Source organism: Engystomops pustulosus, chromosome 11 (genome assembly GCF_040894005.1).
Source record: "Engystomops pustulosus chromosome 11, aEngPut4.maternal, whole genome shotgun sequence".
NCBI classification, from domain to species: Eukaryota; Metazoa; Chordata; class Amphibia; order Anura; family Leptodactylidae; genus Engystomops; species Engystomops pustulosus.
The window spans coordinates 17300835-17323720 of NC_092421.1; the positions used below are offsets into that span (position 1 = coordinate 17300835).

At 41.8% G+C, this 22886-nt stretch overlaps 1 protein-coding gene across 1 annotated transcript in view; it reads left to right on the forward strand.

Annotated features, from left to right (window-relative positions):
* PCDH15 (protocadherin related 15) overlaps nt 1–22886 on the forward strand; it is a 934666-nt gene that overhangs the window by 828155 nt on the left and 83625 nt on the right. The window contains exon 28 of the mRNA XM_072131129.1: nt 22051–22266. Coding sequence (XP_071987230.1) covers nt 22051–22266 — 216 coding nt within the window. The remainder of the gene's footprint in view (nt 1–22050; nt 22267–22886) is intronic.

A 22886-nucleotide genomic window follows, 5' to 3' on the forward strand; every position in this document is an offset into this window, starting at 1 on the left:
TGCCAGTGCTGGACAAGCTGCCTGCTCGCCTACTCTCCCTCGCTACTTGTCCCGCAGAACTACGCACTCTGCCGCTAGCGCTGTCAGAAGGGAAATACTGTTTCAGCTTGTGCACCAGGGCCTGCTGGTATTCATGCATTCTCACACTCCTTTCCTCTCCAGGGATGAGAGTGGAAAGATTTTGCTTGTACCGTGGGTCCAGGAGAGTGAATACCCAGTAATCGGTGCTGGAATAAATTCTTTGAACGCGAGGGTCACGGGATAGGCAGCCTAGCATGAAATCTGCCATATGCGCCAGAGTCCCAACGCGCAAGAATTCACTCCCCTCACTGGCCTGACTGTCCATTTCCTCCTCCTCCAACTCCTCTTCTTCTGCCCATACACGCTGAACAGTGAAGGACTGAACAATGGTCCCCTCTTCTGTCTCGCCAACATTCTCCTCCTCTTCCTCCTCATCCTCCTCCACCTCCTCCGATATGTGCTGAGAAACAGACCTAAGGGTGCTTTGGCTATCAACAAGGGAATATTCTTCCCCCGTCTCTTGTGACGAGCGCAAAGCTTCCGACTTCATGCTGACCAGAGAGTTTTTCAACAGGCCAAGCAGCGGGATGGTGAGGCTGATGATGGCGGCATCGCCACTGACCATCTGTGTTGACTCCTCAAAGTTACTCAGCACCTGACAGATATCAGACATCCACGTCCACTCCTCATTGTAGACTTGAGGAAGCTGACTGACCTGACTACCAGTTCTGGTGGAAGTTGACATCTGGCAGTCTACAATCGCTCTGCGCTGCTGGTAAACTCTGGATAACATGGTTAATGTTGAATTCCACCTCGTGGGCACATCGCACAACAGACGGTGAGCGGGCAGTTGGAGGCGGCGCTGCGCTGCCCTGAGTGTGGCAGCATCTGTGCTGGACTTCCTGAAATGCGCACAGATGCGGCGCACCTTCGTGAGCAAATCTGACAGATTGGGGTATGTCTTGAGGAAACGCTGAACTATCAGATTTAACACATGGGCCAGGCATGGCACATGTGTCAGTCTGCCGAGTTGCAGAGCCGCCACCAGGTTACGGCCGTTGTCACACACAACCATGCCTGGCTTCAGGTTCAGCGGTGCCAGCCACAGATCAGTCTGCGCCGTGATGCCCTGTAATAGTTCTTGGGCGGTGTGCCTTTTATCGCCTAGGCTCAGCAGTTTGAGCACCGCCTGCTGTCGCTTAGCGACGGCACTGCTGCTGTGCCTAGAGCTAGCGACTGATGGCGCCATGCCCACGGATGGTAGTTCGGAGGAGGAGGTGGAGGAGGGGTGGGAGGAGGAGGAGGCATAGTAGGCCTTTGAGACCTGGACCGAGGTAGGCCCCGCAATCCTCGGCGTCGGCAGTATATGACCAGCCCCAGGTTCAGACTCGGTCCCAGCCTCCACCAAGTTAACCCAATGTGCCGTCAGCGATATATAGTGGCCCTGCCCGGCAGCACTCGTCCACGTGTCCGTGGTCAGGTGGACCTTGTCAGAAACGGCGTTGGTCAGGGCACGGATGATGTTGTCTGACACGTGCTGGTGCAGGGCTGGGACGGCACATCGGGAAAAGTAGTGGCGGCTGGGGACCGAATACCGAGGGGCGGCCGCCGCCATGAGGTTGCAAAAGGCCTCGGTCTCTACTAGCCTATAGGGCAGCATCTCCAGGCTAAGCAATCTGGAGATGTGGACATTAAGGGCTTGGGCGTGCGGGTGGGTTGCACTATATTTTCTTTTCCGCTCCAGCGTCTGGGGTATGGAGAGCTGAACGCTGGTGGATGCTGTGGAGGATCGTGGAGGCAACGATGGGGTTTTTGTGCCAGGGTCCTGGGCAGGGGGCTGACTATCAGCTGACACAGGGGAAGGAGCAGTGGTGTGCACGGCCGGAGGTGAACGGGCTTGGTGCCACTGATTCGGGTGTTTAGCATTCATATTCCTGCGCATACTGGTGGTAGTTAAGCTAGTAGTGGTGGAACCCCTGCTGATCCTGGTTTGGCAAAGGTTGCACACCACAGTCCGTCGGTCATCCGGTGTTTCCTTAAAGAACCTCCAGACTTCTGAAAATCTAGCCCTCGCCGCGGGAGCCCTCGCCACGGGAGCTTCACTACGTGACACATTTGGCGCTGATGCACCTGCTCTGGCCCTGCCTCTCCGTCTGGCCCCACCACTGCCTCTTCCAACCTGTTCTGCTATAGGACTCTCCTCCGTCTCAGAAGCACTGTGTTCACCCGGCCTCTCAACCCAGCTTGGGTCTGTCACCTCATCATCCTCCGATCCCTCAGTCTGCTCCCCCCTCGGACTTCCTGCCCTGACAACAACTTCACCACTGTCTGACAACCGTGTCTCCTCATCGTCGGACACCTCTTTACACACTTCTGCCACTACGTCAAGAAGGTCATCATCACCCACAGACTGCGACTGGTGGAAAACCTGGACATCGGAAAATTGCTCAGCAGCAACCGGACAAGTGGTTTGTGACTGTGGGAAGGGTCCAGAAAACAGTTCCTCAGAGTATGCCGAAATCGGCACTCCTCCAGCTCCTGCACCTCAGCCTCCTCCCCCCCAGTCTGGGAGGGGGCAGACTGGGGGGGAGGAGGTGCAGGAGCTGGAGGAGTGCCGATTTCGGTGACATGGGTGGACTGCGTAGAAGACTGACTGGTGGACAAATTGCTCGAAGCATTGTCGGCAATCCACGACATCACCTGTTCGCACTGTTCTGGCCTCAACAGTGCTCTACCACGAGTCCCAGTAACTTCAGACATGAACCTAGGGAGTGTAGCTCTGCGGCGTTCCCCTGCTCCCTCATCAGCAGGTGGTGTCTCACCCCGCCCAGGACCACGGCCTCTGACCCCTGCAGTAGTTGGACGCCCACGTCCCCGCCCTCGTCCTCTACCCCTAGCCCTCGGGTTAAACATTTTGAAAATGAAAGTTATAACTTTAATTTTTTTTTACCTTTTTTTTTGTGGTTTTTTTTTTTTTTTTGTGTTTTTTAGTTTTTAAAACCAAACGATGCTATCCTATTGCTATGGCTATTTTCTAGCCAACTATGAAAGCACACTGCTATGCCAGATGAGATGACGCTGAGTTATGAAAAAATAAACGTAAAATAAAAAGTAAATGGCAGACTGTGCCTAATTGAAATCCAACCCCTAATAAATTATCCCACTTCGGTCTTTGCGATGGATATGTGCGTCACTAAGCGCTAAACACAGCGGTCGCAAGTCTCACTCCAAATTCCTCACAATTGGCTAGTATATGCACTGCAGCAAGGACAGCCACCAGCAGATCAACCAGAAATAAAATATATATAACGCTATTGTAGGCGTAAGTAAGCCGTTTGGATTCTCCTTTGGCTATTTTCTAGCCAAGTATGAAAGCACACTGATGAGATGACGCTGAGTTATGAAAAAATAAACGTAAAATAAAAAGAAACTGGCAGACTGTGCCTAATTGAAATCAAACCCCTAATAAATTTTCCCACTTTGGTGTTTGAGGTGGATATGTGTGTCACTAAGAGCTAAACACAACGGTAGCAAGTCCCCCTGCAAATTCCTCACAATATGGTACTAGCTGCACTACTAGTGCCAGCAAGCCCAGCCACAAGCAAACAAAAAAAAAAAAAAGTATAACGTTATTGTAGCCCTAAGAAGGGCTGTTGGTGTACTTGGAGAATCACTCCTGCCTAACAGTAATCTACCTGCACACTAACGCTAACCCTGACCAGCAGCAGCTCTCTCCCTAGCGGCATCCAGACACAGAATGATCCGAGCAGCGCGGGCAGCGGCTAGTCTATCCCAGGGTCACCTGATCTGGCCAGCCAACCACTGCTATCGACGTGTAAGGGTACCACGTCATGCTGGGTGGAGTGCAGAGTCTCTTGGCTTGTGATTGGCTCGGTTTCTGGCCGCCAAAAAGCAAAACGGCGGGAGCTGCCATTTTCTTGAGCGGGCGAAGTATTCGTCCGAGCAACGAGCAGTTTCGAGTACGCTAATGCTCGAACGAGCATCAAGCTCGGACGAGTATGTTCGCTCATCTCTACTCACAAGTAAAAAAAAAAAAAATTATTTTATATATACATACACACACATATAGATACATATACACACATATGGGGGAGATTCATCTTGAAATCATCATGAAAGCTCCTGACTGCCCTGGCGTTAAAATCTGGTATTGCGCTAGCCGTTTAGGTGCAGGCACATGGCAGGATGTGGCATGGAAATGGCGTAAAGTGAAAAATAATTATAATTCCTGGCGTTTTGACAGACCCTGTGATTATTTCACGGTTTCCATCTCAGAAAACTGGTGTACAAGCCTCGATAAATGTCGTCCTAGTTTATAGTCTATTTATACAAATATCTTTGTCTACTGAAGAATCATGAAAACATCGAAAATAGTAAAGTTTAAAGATAAAAAGTAACAATTCTGATATTAAATTTTAAAAAACTCAGGAAAAAAACCCCTGGAATTATAAAATATGATCTGTATACACCTTTAGGACAGTAGAATGAGCACATGGTTTAAGGAAAAACAACTGACAAATTACTTTGCTCAAGGAAAATATCAAACTTGACTTTTCTTTTACTACAGTAAAGGAAGAGCAGCTTTGTAATTAAAGATACTCTGCACTGGGCACCTAAAGGCAGTATCCTACAAAAACTATAGGGGCTCCTGAGTTTCTTATATCTTTCACAACTCACTTGCTATGTCTGATGTTCTAGTTCTTGCAGAATTGATAAAGAAATCTCTTTGCTCTATTGTCATACTCCGCACGTTAGATTTGGCATTTGGCCATTGACATCTGTCTTTCTATTCAGTAAGGTTTTTAAACCGTATAAATATACATCAACATTGCAGGTGTGCATAATATCTTCCACCAATTCTTCCAGAATTATGTAGGTCCATTATGATCCTTTACTAATAGTATGCAGGTTTTTCACCGTTTCTTAACACAAATTACACTTTTTATAAGGAGAAATCCAATCCATTATATTTTCTATATTTCTGAAAACCCACAAAAAAGAAGAAAACGATGCTGAATAATGATGAAAAAAGTAAAAAAATGTAAATACATATAATACCCCAATGGAGGAAATACATTGGAGGTAAGTAAAGAAAATCAAAAAGATAAAGGCAGATCTGAGGGGGTAGGGAGGGCAGGCCGGTGGGGGTGAGGAACCATATATTTCTGCAACAGATTTCCCCATATATTAAGTCCTAAAGGTAAGCAAGTGGGTAAGTAGGCAAGTTTTTCACTTTTATTCCACAAGCCATAACTTTTTCGGTTTACAAAGTTAACTGCAGAGACAAATTGTACTTACTAGGCTCACCATGTAATAGTTTGTGCAAAGTACTGAGAAGCTGGAAAAAATCCAAATGTGGTGGATTGGCAAAAAAAAAAAAAAAAGGTGACATGCCCACGTCTGTGGTGCAGTCCAATACACATTGAACGTAATGGTTACAAATAGAAGTAGGAGAAGTAGGCTAATGCAGGGGAAAAGGGGGGGGGGGGGATTTCAAATTTATCTAGAAATGGAACCTTCCAGGCATATCTTGTGTTGTAACATTTTAAGGAATGTGTCAAGTTTCCTACAAATTTTGCTTAGAAGTTCCTCTAGGCTGCAAATCTCATTAACTTTAGTTATCCATCGAGAAATTGGAGGAAACGTGGACTTCCACAGCTGCGGAATGAGCGATTTGGCTGCTGCTAGTGATGGAGGATCAGGTTGGTCTTAGTAGGAATGAAAGAAGGGTTTGGTCAAGGTAATACAACCATTTCCACTCTCAGTCGTATAGATGTAGCTGTTAGGCTACATTCACACGATGTATGCCCGCCGTACCGTAGTACGGCGGCATACATCGGCGCTGCGGAGAGGAGCAGGGGATGAGCGCTGCTCACCCCGCCCCTCTCCATAGGAAGATACAGCGCACGGCGCCGTATCACAGGAAAAGATAGGACATGTCCTATCTTTTCCTGTGCTACGGAGCGGTACGGTCCTGCACGTGTGCTGCACCGTACGGCTCACGTACAGGGCTGTGAGCCCATAGAAATGTATGGGGGACGTATATCGGCCGTACATACGTCGGCCGTATATATGTCCCCCATACATGTGTGTGAACGTAGCCTTACACTTCTAATATTTTTATCCCCTTAGAGCCAGTATGGGCATAGTAATGGACATATGACTACCAAATATGCAGGTGTGCGCTAACATGTTCTTGGCATCTCCAGCAGAGATTAGAATCAGTAAGGCAGTTTGAATGGATAAAATGTGGGGTTTTGTACTAGTGTGAGAAAAGCTTGTAATGGCTCTCCTGTAAACATACACAGGTGGGGAACTGAGAGCTGGATTATAGGGTGGGCATGTACAGGCACCCCGGGGCCTCCACCATACCCCTTTTCCTCCTATATAATCTATGCTCATATATATCGGCAACCTTGGGACACCAATATATAAAAGCTTGAAAAGGAGCTTGAAAAAGGCTCCTTGGAGCCGAAACGTTGCTGTACCTTGTTGTACTTCTGAACATGGAATAAAGCATTTTCACTTTCTTCACCTAACCATTGACGCCCTGGAGTGCTGCTCGATTCTCGTGTATTACATTTGAAGGACCTGGAGCCTGTTCTCAGCGAGCTTGCACCCACCTGCACCTTCGTTTGTGTGCTGCTTGAACTTTCTACAAATATTATAATATATATATATAGCTTTACGGCAGAGCAGCAGAAGCAGTAAAGAGAGAGGGGGGGACCTAATGACTCTAGCCAATCCCTGCTCAGCTTGTAAATAGCAGCGGGAGGCTCAGAGTGAAGGCCAAAGATATCGGCAGTGTGAAAAGGAGCCTGTACAGCGTGTCAGTGATCTGTTCCCATGGGAGCTGAAGTGTCATTGGGCAGGATTTATAACACTGTGCCGGAGCACAGTGTTATAGATCCCAAGCAAGTTCTCCATATGCTTCAATATCTAAGTATTACAGAATGAAATGATCAGATTTCCAAGGCTTAAAGTATACTTGGGGTTCTAAAAAGTAGTAAAAGAACTCAATTAATATAAATTCAAATCACCCCCTTTCCCTAGAACTGATAACAAAATAAACAAATAAAATCATAGATATATTAGTTATTGTCGTGTCTCAAAAGTTCAGATCTATCCACATATAAAAACAGTTATAACTGGCAGTGAACCCCATAAAAACAGAAACAGAACGCCATTTTGCAAAAAAAAATAAAAAATTTGTAAAATGGTCATACAGTCCCCAAAATGGTAGCAATGTAAATCACATCCTGGAAAATGACACATTACATAAGTCCGTATCACGAGGAGTTATTTGGAGTGCACAGTGCAAGCCGTAAAAACAGTGTCCGCAAGAAAATGGCGCCAAATGCGGTTTTTCTACAAATTTGCATTTGGATTTTTTTTTTCCCAATGCATTTTTGAAATCTGCAGGAATTGTTGCGATTTCTGGCTTTGCATGATGTATTTCCATGTTCTGCAGCTGCTGAGGTGTGTATAAGGTTCTGCAGGTTCTGTTGGAGGCCTATTAACAAAAACTTTGCCCTTGGCTCAACAAATACATTTTTGAGGGGCTCCTAACAGATATTTCGCCCAGAGGCCTTCACCAGCCTTAACCCGGCCCTGGAAGAGCTAGGCAACATCCTCAGGATGCTTTTCTTCACTGAAAGGGTTATATCCAATTCTTTTCCCATTTAACCAGAAAGGGTGGGTTTGGAGAATGTAAAAGCCTTGAAGAGCCTGGACACCTTTCTTGGACTATCGTTGGTGCAAGACATTTATCAAAATCTGTAACAATCCATTGCCCATAGCCAAGAGGTGCAGATGTAAATGAGAATACTAAATGTGGAGAGTGTTTCAGTTGAAAGGGGTTGTCCCTTGAAGCAAGTTGGGCCCTAACCACAGGATCGGTGATTGGTGGGTGTCAGATGTCGCACCCAGAGATGACCAGAGCAGCCGGTTGCCCCATTCAACTCTATATCGAGCAGACAGACAGTGCCGTATAACCCACATGTGCACATGTTCGTGTGTGCAAAGCCTTGAATTGACATTGGATTAACTGTTGAGCTCATTGGAAAACAGAAGGCAAACAAGGAACATATGGCAAGTTTGGGCAATCTAGAGTAAACTCAGTTTTAGGGCAAAGATAGAAAGAGCTTACTTCTTAACGGAGTAAGATTTATGGGACTAATAATAATAGCAGCAGGTTGTCAATTTTCTATACACTGCTACTTCTATAATATGCCTCTGTGTTTTCCTTCCGCATTATAAACCATACTAAGCAAACATACTGTTGTGGTGCTACAGACAGCCCATTATATCTAAAATATGATGTCAAATTTCAGTTCCACAAACAAATATACTACATTGATGTGAAGTTGTTAATATAAGAAATTACAAAATACAGGAAAATGGTTAAGGTTTGTGATACTGGTAATGTTGTTGCCTTGCAGGCTGATACGGCTGAACAGGATAATTAGCATATTTCATTTTTACATAGGTCAGAAAAAAAATTGGACATGCTTCCTAAAATGTTTACGTTGCAATAATATGAAATGACTTCCCAACTTGAGGAACTTAATTTTTTTTTTTTTTGCTACATAACATATAATTCTACTCTTATCGGAGTAATTCAGGACCTCTGGTATCTACAGTAAATAGCTGTGTACAATATGTAGGAGCAGAGCTGTAGCTGCAAACTCTGCACAAAACTAAATTCTGATTTCCTATAATGTGTTTAAGGTCAAAAACATAAGTCTTTTCTCCCTTCAAGAGTTCCTTGACAAGTGTCACTCGAAAGTTGAGTGTTGGTCGAAACCGCATTAACACAAGTTAACATTACTGCCTAAACTGCATGTTATACTCCATCCTAGATGGACACATGAGTATTTTATTATTCATGAAGATTAGCTGCCATTTGCATAGAAACCATCCAAGAATAAACACAACAAAAAAAAGGTAAAATTAAGATATTAAAATATATATTTATCCCCTCCTATTAAATCTTATGAATAGGATGTAAAAATGTTGAACCCCTATACAAGACATAACAGGCAACTGCTGTAATGTTTTTTTTGTAAAGGTTAACAAGACAATTTGTCAAAGGCAAAAGATAGTTAATACCGATTTGTGATTTTTACTGTTAGTCCAGAGTTTTAAAAGTACAAAGAAATGATAAACTAAAATCTTAAATAAATGACCTGTGCCGTATGTCACGGAAAAGTTGAAGCCATCTTGAATGTCATTGGAAATAATGTCCCGACTCTATTGTCTCACCCAGCAACAAAATAATAAAGCACAAGGGAACATATTTTGTGCAAATAAATGTCACGCATTGAAAAAGCTATTTAAGGTCAGTGGTAAATGTCACTTTCTGCTAAAAGTACACCTGCTGCTGGAATCTGTACAGCTCTTACTACTGGAATGTGTTTCACTGATTAAGTGGTTTGATACAGAACTACATGTCCAATCCATTATCACTAATGTGAAGACTCGTTGTTTTAGCAACATCTGTAATTCTGTTTAACGTGAAATGGCATTAAGCTTTAATCTGACATCAGTGGGGGTCATGCTATCGTTTGTGTTGTAATATTAGATGTAAATGTTAGCCTGGGAACTGTATACTTTCTATAACGTTAATACAAGTGGTCACCAATATGTTTTATTTGGGATATAGGTTGGGAAGCAATTCCATAGTCACCGTCTATGGAAGGGGCATCCTGATGTCTAGCTTATTTGCTAGCTGAGGAGAAAATAGGGGGAAAGGGGCATTTCAAACACCAGACCACCCCTGTTTGGCCTTCCGAATCTACAGACCAACTTATAAAGCTAATTTGCAACCTTATCAAATAATGCTGCCAACATTACTTTAAATTAGTAAATGGCCCTCTGTGACCAATTTAGAGCCAGGAGTCATTTAGTGACACAGACAACAGTGGCATCTAGTACCTCACAGGTGACTATCTGCTCCATCTGGCAGAGGACATCATTGAAGATGTCTTCAGCTACCGGCAACACATCTCCATCTCAATAACGGTGCTCCTAAATCATATAAACCTCTCACAACACAACAGACCCTTTTTGCATTATATACAGCCCCCCTTATTAAATATTACAGGTCCCTTATTATATAATATGTAGCCCCCCCTTTTTATATAATATTAGAGGCCCCTTATTATATACACAGCCAGCCCCCCTTATATTATAATATGCACATTTTTAAAAATAATAAATCAGTTAATCATCTCGTGCTCTCATGAACCCTCTGCATCTTCCCGGCTCTTCTGCTCTGTGTCCGTGGGATGATGTCACACTGCCTGCGTCCTCCAGAGCAGCACAGACTGTGATTCATTTTTCCTGTGGGCGATTCGGGCGGCAATGGCCACCTGAATCGCTCCCATTACGGCCCTATATTTTGCTACCTCCCCCAGGGCTCGGGCATCGGCCGCCTGAGGCGAGATGAGAATCTCCTGCTTGGTGTTTAATATTGAGGACATATTCACAGAACATATCAGATGCCCAATAGATGTGGGTCACAACTCTGAGACTCATCTCCAGGTCTTCCAGAAATTAATACATCCTTAATAGAAAATCCATCATGATAAACCAGGGAGACTTACTCATAGATCCATACATTATGGTAATATTTGCAAAATTTCTATCTATGGCCTCCTTCCTTCTAAAACCAACTAATTATACTTATGTGCCGAACACCTCCGTGCAGTAACTTCACAGGCTTTTTCACCGTTTCCCTATACCCTCTCAGAACTCCCCCCTCCTTCTGCCTTGTCCAATCTCATGGCAGAAGAAAGAGTTTCAGCACATAGTAAGAGGGTATTACTCTTGCACAGTTTTAAAGCCTGTGAAGCTGCAGCACAAAGGGGCTGTGAATAACAAATATGAGACCAGTACCTAGATCTAAGAGTATAATTTATTGTGCTTAATTTTGATGGTAGATTTCCTTTAAGTAGCTGTAACAAGTTCCTGGTATAAAAAGAAACCCCATATCCAATTTGCAACCTTGTCTACATTCTTAAATTGGGTTGGACCCTAAAACTAGTCACATATTCAACTTTGCTCTATGCCTTTTCATCTCTGACACAAACAGCTGTTTGTACACACACTCTCTCCTTCCCCTATGTGCATTCAGGATCAACCACCAACGCTGTGCTGTGAGCGGAGGTTAAGCAGCACTTTAAAAATTTACTTACAGAATATTGTTAGTGCTACATTAAAAACTAGCACATGGGAGGGGATGACAATAGCATCTGTCACTAGGTGTGAAGAAATGCATTCTGCTCAGAATGAAATGTTAGGATGACGAATGAATTATTGGTACAGAATAAATAACAGAGACTCATTCATGGCAAAAGAAGGGGGTTGCCCATCAGAGGCCACTTCCGACAGGACCAGAGCAGCAGTGCAATGTATAACAGTATATGCAAGCTACATGGTACTAATGGTAGGAACTATTTTATGTATTCCTTCTGGTAAAATTACACTAGTAACTCATTTATAAATTCAATGTGCAATAAAAAAATTAAAAAATTACCTAGCCTTTAAATCGCCAAATAACAGTCAAAGGTCAGCAGGGATGACTCCATAAAAGTAGTCGCTCAATATATTAAGCTGTACATGTATTAAACTACATATAGAACCATCTGTATTTGCTGCTCCCACGTCATACAGGATGTCCGTTACCATAGTTGTCAATTTCCATTGATTTCATCCGTTCTGAAAAAGATCTTTGAGTACTTAGAAATAAAAGACTGAAAGCCTAAAAGACACTCATGTCTGTCGTCACCAGAGTAAACAGCCCCGCAATGGATTTTGAAGTGTTTTTATTCTATTTCAATTGCTGTAAAATGGGGCTTTAATAATCTCTTAGACCGCAGAAAATAGAATGTCAATTTTAGGAGTCAAAAAGAAAATTCTCTTCAACACTGTAAATAGCTCTTACACATCACGTACATACTACAGTAGATTGTTGGCATATGCTATCATATCATTTGAGATGCTGGTCCCTTATATAGCTAAAGGAAAGATGATAGGCTGCAGAATCCAGGGGAAAGGCTTCCTGGATACAAGTGCTGTCTATACTGCCAATATTACTTGAACTAATGACAGGGATGTTATTTGTGTATTGATCAATCCTAGGTATTGCAAAGGACAATAACCAACCTTAAATCCCTTGCTCACAAACGTGAAATAGTGCCCATGGATACTAAAAGATCCTTGGAATGACGGCCGTTAGTCTGCCGACTGTTTTTGGTGGACAGGTGCCATTCATGTTTAGATGGAAATAGAAATAGAATGGGACCCACTATCATTCACGACTCGGGCTCGAACACTGGGTGGTGGAATCCATGTCTGTTAGCATGCGCCCAGAGAACAAATGGGCTAGCCACTGAAGTAGCTGCCACTATATCACGTTTGTGAGCAAGGGACCCAAGGTTGGTTAGTGTCCTTTGCAATACCTAGGATTGATCAATACACAAATAACATCACTGTCATTTGTTCAAGTAATATTGGCAGTACAGACAGCACCATAGTCCTTGAGCAAGCAGCCATCTTTCCATGTAACTTAATGTCGCATTCAATAACTTTTGATGTATACTCTGATGCCCAGACGATCAAGTCCAGTGAGCCAACCTCAGTAATAACAGGTTAAACGGTTCTATGTATTGGCAAGATCTACTGTGGAGCCACACATGCCATAATTTTGAAGGCTTTGATTTGTACTTTACTGTTGATTACAGAAGGACGACAGTATCGGTGCACTACACGGGGCAAATGCTGTTGCATTGAATTGTAACAGACACAGTCCCCACCGTCAGCCAGACACTGCTCAGTGACAGAGCAGAGAGTAGTAAACTCTCTCCCTGCCGTCTCACATGGGACCATCAGTGATGTAATGGGGCCATGTGTCTCAAATCACATTACCTGAAGATTGCACTGGATTCCTACACTGGATACCTGGTGTGAGTTGTACTGGGGAGATGAGGATCTGAGTGGATATGGTGGTGTGTGGGGGCACTGAGGGGAAGGTGAGCAGAAGGTGTGTGGGGGGGACAGAGGGGATGCGGAGCTGATGATCTGTAGGGAGACTGAGGGGATGGGGAGCTGATGGTGGTTGGGGGGCTGAAGAAATAGAGAGGATGGGTTGTGGGGGGGAGCTGATGGTGTGTGATGTTAGGGGCTGAGGTCATGGGGAGCTGATGGAGGAATTTAATAAATATGGTGAATGCTGAAGGTAGAAGAGGGGGCAAAATAAAGGCAATAACTATAAAAGGTGGCACTTATGAAGAAAGGCGACATTAAACATGAACAAGGAAGTGACAGGGAAGGAGAGAGTCACTCTAAAATAGGGTGCTTAATGTAAATGGAGACATAACTCAATATAAAGAGGCAGAAAATGAATAGGTTTTTAAATTTAAGACATAGCGGGACAATAAAGTTCCAAGATGGCAGAGGGTATACTCAATTTATGAGGCAAGGGTTAACTATTTTTTTTTTTTTTAAAAAGCTTTATTTGGTCAAAATGTGATGACAGTTTATATGTACAATACACATTACATATCCAGGTTCCACATCTATGTACCAGCGTGTTTACCAGCGGTTATCTTGGTTCGGCACATTAAAGACCATGGTTTAACCGTAACGGTTTCTCATTACATTAAATATTACAACTGAGCGCAACTAAAGGGTTAACTAATTTTTTTGCAGGTGGGGGGTCCTTTAGGAATTTTGCACTGTATTTACCATTTCGTGATTGTCTGTTCCATTATACACAAGCGGAGGCTCTAGTTATCTTATGCAAAGCTAATGTTTTCCATTTAGCATCTGCAAAATAAAACCTTTTATTTCACAGCAATGAATTACTGCTGCATCGCTTAAGATTTTTTAAATAGGGGTTCTATGTAACAATGACAACAAAATAGTAAGAAAAAAAATCTATTTTCTTCAATTTTAATATACTCTTGTGACCTAACAAATGTCTTCAAATAAAATTACATTTGTCGACGCATTTATTTGTTATTCTTAGTGTTCTCTTGTGCCGTAGTAAATTAATGCAGGGCTGTTTATACATATTTAGAAGTCTGCATTGCTAACCGTCATGGACTTTTCCATCTGCTCTGGAACCACAGTGCATTGTTTTTTTGTAAATTGGAACACCATTATAAAGTGCCATTTGTTCTGCAAATAAACTCAACAAACACCATTCAATAAGAAACCAAATTTATATTATTTAAAATAGATGACCTGGGGATCTGACTGCCAGTAACAAACATATCTAATCAAAGCCATCTGGGTTTTTAATAGCTTTTGGCCAAAGAGTGATTGACCTGTGACTAGAATTTCTATGAGGTCACCATCTGCCTTCTATAAAGGAAACCTACCACTGGGGTAGACAAGATTTAAACCAAATACACTTACTTGTAGGCCTAGTGTCTTGGACATATGTTGAATAAGGCTTAAACACCTAGACTTTAAAGGAAAATCTGCTTTTGAAACATGCTAATTAGTGCCGGGCACTCCTGGGGACGTGACACAGAGCACAGAGTTCTAGCAGCTACAAATTATGCACACCTACCATGTTTTAACATAGCCACCCACTCCCACCGCCTTGCCGGTGAGGTCACCTGGGTCTCAGGAAGTCTCATAAGTGCAAGCGTTTATAACAGGCACAAGCCGTCACAATCGCGAGACCTCCTGAGAGCCGGGCAGGGGAGTGGGCGGCTATATTATCACGCAGTTGGTGTGCATAATTAGTAGCTGCAAGAGCACCGGGCTGTCGGTGCGACGCCCCCCCGGAGCGCCTGGTGCTAATTAGAATATTTCAAAAGCCAATTTTTATTGGGTGGCATCAAGGTCCAGCATCATTCAAGAAATGACTTGGACTCCGGGACAGCAGGCCTACAAGAAGGTGTATTTGGTTTAAATCTTGTCTACCCCAGTGGGGTAGATTTCCTTTAATGCCGAACAATACCCAGAACCAGGACACTTACAATGTAGACATGGCTGTTACACTTCAAAAAAAAAAAAAAAAAAGGCCTGCATATATAGAATATATAAATTTAATAATCTACTGTGGAATGTCATGATGAGCCATGTTCTTGTAGGCAGGGTTTGCTGCCTTGTAAGGTAGTAAATTTAAGTCATATAATAAAAAAGACATTGTGAAATATTAAACACACAGGTCACTGCCTTAGAAATGTATCAATATAGTTCAGGCAAATGTGATATTATACAATATCCATTGGGTGAAATGTATTATTGATGATGCAGTATATGAACAGCCGCCCCTCTCATTCGCCCTGGGGCACACACACTGTTGACATAACCGTCAGAGAGGGGGAAACAAGTGTATAAATGGAAATCTTTATTAAATAAATTATGCTCAGCAGGTACATTTTGATGAATGAATCGGTATAGTCACTTCTATGCGGTTCCAAGTGAAAGTCATTTTTTAAATGCATTTAAACTTAATACTATACTGACTTGTCCCAGTGTATTTAGTGATTTTATTATTCTAATCTATCATATATTCCAGTGAGTGTAGAAAATCCGCAAGGAATTTACAGTTCTGTCCAATGTGTCCAGCTACCAATTGTTAGAAGCAGCCCAAATGATCCTTTGTGGACTGATTGTACATTGATTCGGGCGGCATTGTACAGCAGGCCCCTTGTCTTGTAGAAGTATATATGTGTCCTTTGTGTTCCCCAGACTTATCACTGTAGCAAGACAACTTAATCCAAGACAAGACTGGCAGTTGCCTTTTCTCTCCAGTTATTGTGCGGCACAACGGACCCTTACAAACAGTAAATACTGGAGGGATCGCTAAATAATGAGAACAAGATTCACAACAACGTCTACAAGTCTGGAAGGTTTAGCAGTTCTAATGACATTGTAGACTGGAGATAACAAATTGGCTGTGCCCTGGTAGAAAAAAATGTGCTGCACAGACATGACATAGTACGTACAGACAAACACAGATACGGCAAATGTTCAACTTCAGATTGAGTTGTTTATCATATTCCAAATCCATCCATCAGACATTTATGGTATATTCTTGTAAGGGGGGCTCGAAATACATTTCATAGGTGTTCCCATTTAAACATAAAAGATTATGGCTTTTTGGTGAACTGACATCAGCAAACTCAAATATACAGTAGCGAAAATAGGAAACAAGGCTGTAACTAGCATGACATTTTCACACATGGCCTGAAACGGAGGACAAACTTAGTTTTCAAAAGTGATTAAAGGGGTTTGCCCATGAAAGAACATTTTCAAATTGTAATCACCTAGTAAAGATCATTTTAATCCCTTATTTTACAATCTTACTCCATTTTATTGCTGTTTTAGCTTCTAATTGGAGGATTCTCTAAGCAGACACATTATGATCTATCTAGTTCTGTGAGCTGACAATGTGGTTAGATTATCAGGATACTGGTTTATATACACTTCCATTTAGCTTCTGAATATTGTGCTAGTATCTGTCACATAAAAAGAGAGATGAGACAGATCAGAGATGAGATCCATGAGATGCATATTACACATGACTACTATTGCTGCCATTGCATACAGCTGTTCTGTATGTACCTATAACACATACTGTCATATATGCTGTGTCTTCCCTGTATAAAGATCTTATCTGTCTGTAGCTTTACTCCCCTCAAGAGCTGAGGGCAGGAAGTCCGTGTATGTGTGTGAGCTCATCCAGGAAAGCAAGGGTGGGGGGGCTAGGGGGGGAGAGAAGCTCAGCGAAGTGGGATGTCTACCTGAACCTAAACTAAGATACAGGGTCGGATTTAGGGGCAACCAAACTTGTGTACTGAGGCAGTTAGTAATTAGCTCTATGAAATGCTGTATATTTGTTAATAACATTGAAATAGAGAATGTTTGTTTTTATTTTGTAATCCTGACTACATTTAAGAAACGTGTCTTTGGGAAAATACCCCTTTAAGGGTCAACAGCCTTTAGTTCATTAAATTATTAGCATCCCCCTCAGGTAGGGTATGAAATGGCCTTTTTAGAATTACTTCTTATGTGAAATATCACCCATTTGTATAAAAAAAAAATCTCCTCTGAAGTCAGTGAGCTACACAACCAAAAGATACCGGCAGTTAAATAAATAAGCAGGAACTGGATCTTTATCTGCAGCTTGCATTTCTAGGTCACTATGTTTCTAGGTACTATAAAACTGAAGATAGGGTCATCTGAAAGGACACCTCCACTGCAGGTTCTAAACTTGACTCCTCTCAGGCAAAATACAATTCTAGCGTGCTCATTTCCACTTCCTGTTTTTTGTGAAATCTCGCTTGTTTTAATATAAAAAATTGGACTCTAAATGACATTCCATACACTACTTGAGGGGGCTGGTAGTTGTATGGGGTGAAATCTGGTGAGTGCCCCTTTAACATCACTAATTATCATGCTCCTCTCAGCTAGACATGCAATATGTTTAGTTTTAGTTCAGATTTGAATCAGTATGGACTACTGCTGCTTTCCCCACTAGGCCCAAGTGTGAACGTAAGTGGTCTTTGTCTACTAGATTTCACCATGGTCTGTTTACCCTCTCTGAGTGCGGACACAAAGGTCCAAATTATTCACCACTGCTTTGGTACTTCTTTCTTCCTTAATCCATTGAAATCTTATTCCCGTCTACCAGTTCTGTACTGTAATTCTAAAACTGCAGCTTGCACATTTGTCAGCTATTGCTTGTCAACGCTAGACAACCTAGAGGATACCTATGGGAATGTCAATGCCTCCTTACATGGTTTAAGGGTGAAGAATACATAATCCATTAGACTTTGCTTCCTGGTATAGCATCAGGTCAAATACGATATTGATTTAGTAGGTTCAGGTCTAAAGTCAGCTATTGTTAAAAGATCCCATTGGGAAAATAAATAGTAAAACACTTTCCATGTGGCACAACTCAGGTTTTTGTCAACATTCGAAGGTAGGTAGGAGAAGGACCACATTACTCTTCAGTAGATCTAATTTAAGGCTCTTACACTGGCATGGCCGATAACGATAAATCCGTATTCGTCTCCATTTTGCGTGTGTGTACATATAATGTTCGTGATACGTCTGTTCTAGATTTTTTGCATACCCATAAACTTATGCCTTCCGTAATTCTTTTCATGAACAACAGATCACAGGAAAACAACTAAAATGTGATAACACATAGTAAATCAATGAATCACAGACGTGAAAAACAAAGACTAACAAGTGCATCTCAATAAATTAAAATATCAACAAAAAGCTTTTCTTTTTTTTTTTTTTTTTTTTAGTAATTCAATACAAAAAGTAATATATCATTACACAGGGAACCTTTTCAAGTGTTTATGTTGATGATTATGGCATAGAGCCAAAGAGAAACCAAAAGACAATAAGGGTCCGCTGACCACACTTTTGTTGGGTTTCCCGACTTTTTCCGTTTTGTGCCACATTTAAAAGGGGTTTTTGGCGCACACGATCGGATTTTGGCGCAATCGCAACAACTTTCATGAGACACAAATCGGGGGCGTGGCCGTCAGACAACCCGACTGATTCGGACTAAGCGCAGGATTTAACATTTAAATTGTGCTGCAAGCCATGCACTTACATGAAAGACGAAAAAGAAGCTGAACTCCGGCGGACCTCAGCGGGGAAGCGACACTTTCAGGAAATTGGACGCACGCTCTTCGTGTATCGCGGCAGCTCCGAGTCCTCATCTGACAACGCACCTCGGGGATTGCGACAGGACAGGTAAGTAAATGTGCCCCATTATCTCTGAAAATTACAACAATGAACCCAAAACACCTGCAAAGACATTTTAAAAGGTCCCTTAGTCTGATTTCATAGGTAACACAATCACGGGGAATACTGCTGACTTGACAGATGACCAGAAGGCAGTCATTGCACACTCCAAGCTGGCTGTGCACAGAGTGCTGTATCAAAGTACATTAACTGAAGGTTGATTGTATGGAAATGTGATAGAAACCAGTGCACAAGCAACTGGGATAACTGCAGCCTTGATTGGATTGTTAATGAAAAGGCCATTCAAAAAATTTAGGGGAGATTCAAAAGGAATGGACTGCTGCTGGAGTGACCAATAGATAATGCCAGAAGTGTCTTACCTGGGCCAAAGAGAAAAGGGACTATTGCTCAGGTGTCCAGGGTGTTTTCAGATTAAAGTAAATTTTGCATTTCTTTTAAAAATCAAGGACCCAAAGTCAGGAGGAAGAGTGCAGAGGATCAATCCAAGCTGCTTGTGGTTTAGTGTGAAGTTTCCACCTTAAGGGATGGTTTGGGGAGGCATGTCATCTGCTGGTGTAAGCTCACAGTGTTTTATAAAGAACAAAGTCAACACAGCCGTCTACCAGGGAATTTTAAGAGCACTTCATGCTTCCCTCTGCCGACAAGCTGTTTCATGGAAATTTAATTTTCCAGAATGAATTGGCATTTGTCCACACTGCCAAAAATACCAATATGTGGTTTAATAACCACAATATTATTGTGCTTGATGGGCCGGCAAACTCACCTGACGATAACCCCATCAAAAATATATGTGGTATTTTCAAGAAGAAGATATAAAACACCAGACCTAACCCCTGCAGTGCCATCAGCTTCCAGGCCACACCGCTTTGATGCAGTCATACATGCACAAGGAGTATTGAATGCACTTAGTGTACACACTTTTCATTTGCCCAACATAGCTGAGTACAAATTTTGTTTTTTACAGTTAGTCTTATTTATTAATATACATTACATTTTTCAGAGATAATGACTTTTGGGTTTTCCTTGGCTGTAAGTCAATAATAATAATAGAGGATTTTCATGGAGAAGCATTTGTGGAATAATTTACAGTTTGGTGCAAATTTGTTGTCCACACTCAACAGGCGCAGACATTTAGAAGGACTTCTTAACCCCTTACCGACATGTGACGTACTAGTAAGACATGTCGGTGGTACGTGTATGGAGAGGGCTCACGGCATATTGCAGCTAACACCCACCAGTAATACTGGTGTTAACCCTTTAAATGCCTCCAGTAAAGCTGCATGTGGCATTTAAATCCTGGCGGGAGCATGGGCGTCGGTATCTTGGATACAATCGCCTCCCCAGTGACATCATTGGGGGGTGGCGATCAGTTGTCATGACAGCCTCAGGTTTTAACCCATTCATTACAATGTGCGATTTGCACATTGTAATGAATGAGGAGGAGAATCCCCATACATACTACAAGTAGCTCCAGGCTCTATTGACATTTATGGAACCCTGAGCCCCTTAGGCTCATTTGCATGATTTTTAAAAGCTTTATTTTTGTAAAAAGAAGGAACTATGAAGCTAAAGGAAGAGCAGATCCTGCAAGAGGGGGCACACACCTGTATTTGTAGGTGTACTTGGTCTTCATCCTGGGGGTAGATGTCCTTTACCATTTATACCCGGTTTACAATCATAAAAAACACAGATTGCACAGTTCTCTCAAATTTAGATGGCCATTAATCATGCCTAATAATACATTATAAGCACTGGGATCTTTTAATTAACCATAAAGTTTAGTGCTACAATTCCAACTTTGCTCCAACAAGCAATCATTCTACTGTAGTAACCAGACCACTTCAGATTACTAACGAAAAGCTACACATGGTTCTTGCATTAACAAGGCTTGCATTGGCTAACAGGCACGTCTAATATACTCCCACAGATTTTTGCTAGTGCTGCATAATTATTTAGAACATTTACTGGTTAGTCAGTCCCTATAGACATGCAGCACTATTTGGAGATAATGACAACATAGTGCCTGTTCCCTTCTTTGCCTTACACTAAATTCCCTTTAGGAGTTCTTGCAACATTATGTTTGAAGCTAATTGATACCTTTCAACAAAAATGCACTTATTTTTCAACAGTTACCTTGGTTTATTTAAACGAATGGAGAAATACCCTCTACGAGTCAATGGAAATATCGCTGGCCAAAACTTCAAGCCTAATCTAGAAACTTTTTAAACAAGCTCTGTTTTTTTGTTTTATTCTAAGGGAAATCTTATAAGACAGTTCATTTTTTTTGCCAATGGTATACACATCAACAAAACTTTTTTCTTTTAAAGAAATAACTTTTACTAGACATATAGGTTACATGTATATTGGGTGAAATGTTTATGTGCTATTTAGGCATATCGAGGTCCTTGGTGTAACATGAAATTCCTTTGCTCTGTACAATTTATGTTCCAGGTTCTTAACTATAATCATTTACTTACACTGAAAGATACTAGAGATGTCTCTTGTAGGTCATATTGGTTGCTACAAACCCCCTCAAGTTGTACCCTGCACAATGATTTATCATTGAGTTCCATTTATAGCTGCAGTCAGTAACTCCTCATGCTTCCGTGAAGATTGCAGCAGGTCACAATGGTATGTCCTAAAGTGGTACTCGAAAGAATAAATTGCAAAGCGTTAAAAAAAAAAAAAAAAAAAAAAAAAAAAAAAAAAAGGGGGACGCATTGCTTATCTCACCTATACTACGGACTTTCCAATGGTAATTACATCCAGTCTCCATATGAACACATAGTTAATGGTTGGAAATATCTACTTAGCAAGAAGTATCATGGTCTCTCTTGGCATTCTTAGCATCTCGCTCAGTACCACCATACAAAGGATTCCTAAAAATACATAGTGGTGCAAAAAATGGAACAAAACACTAAGCATTTGTGTGTCCAACAATGAAGGTCGACGGAGGAAAATTCTACTTCAACCCCCCCCCCCCCCCCCAATTCTTTGCAAGTCGTGTTTTCTTTCTTGATGTAACCAAAAATGAGGCCTTTTCTAGCTGTCAGGATTTGATGTTGAACAATTGCAATTCAATGTACAGTATTCTTCATATTTGCATGGTTTATAATGCAATGATTATGCTTTACTTAAACCTGTAGAGGCCCTTTAATTAGTAAATATGTAATTACGGTAATGCAATGGATCTTAAGCCAATTTTCACACAATGTATATCTAAATTCATCTGTTTTATTTCCTATGTCATTCCAGACTACGGATAGAGACACTGGAAATTACAGCAGCAATAGTTATAAACTAATCGTGCCCCCAATTAAGGATGGGAAAGAAGGCTTTGTTATAGAATTCTATTCTGGAGTCATTAAAACTGCAATGCTCTTCAAGAACATGAGAAGGTCTTACTTCAAATTTGAAGTTGTTGCAACAGATGATTATGGAAAGGGGTTGAGCAGCAAGGCTGACGTAATTGTAAGTACACTATTTAAAAAATTTTTTTTTTTGTTTATTACTTAATTTAATGAAAATGAAACAAATCCCATTGTGATTTATTTCCATTTATATGCCCCCTAAATGAAGTCTATGAAAGTGAAAAACATGAAAAAAAACCAAAAAACCCTTTTCCTATAAACTTTAACTGGCATTACACCATCATTTATACATGGTACTTTGCTTTTAAAAGGAACCTGTGAGCAGATTTTCACTATTATACCTAGTGACAGGTTCCCATATACTAATTCCTGTTCACACAATGTTTTATAAAAATGCATAGTTCCGATCCCCATTACACATGCCCAAGGGCATGAGTTATTCAGGCGCAGCGGTGTCTCAGTTGATGTCTGCCGGCATATCCCTCATTTCTTCTACTCCCTTTGATGGACATCACCTATAAATTTGGTATCTCTATGACCATGACTCCATGGTATTGTTCCAAACAATAAAGTGGATGTGTCTTTGGTTCCAAACAGTAAAGTTCCTCTCAAAAATGTCGCAAATTGCCTCTTTTTCCATTTCAAGCAGATTTTTGTTTAAGTTCCTCAGTATACTCCAGATTGCCCAATGTTGCCACTAGGAAGCACAATTACCAGAAT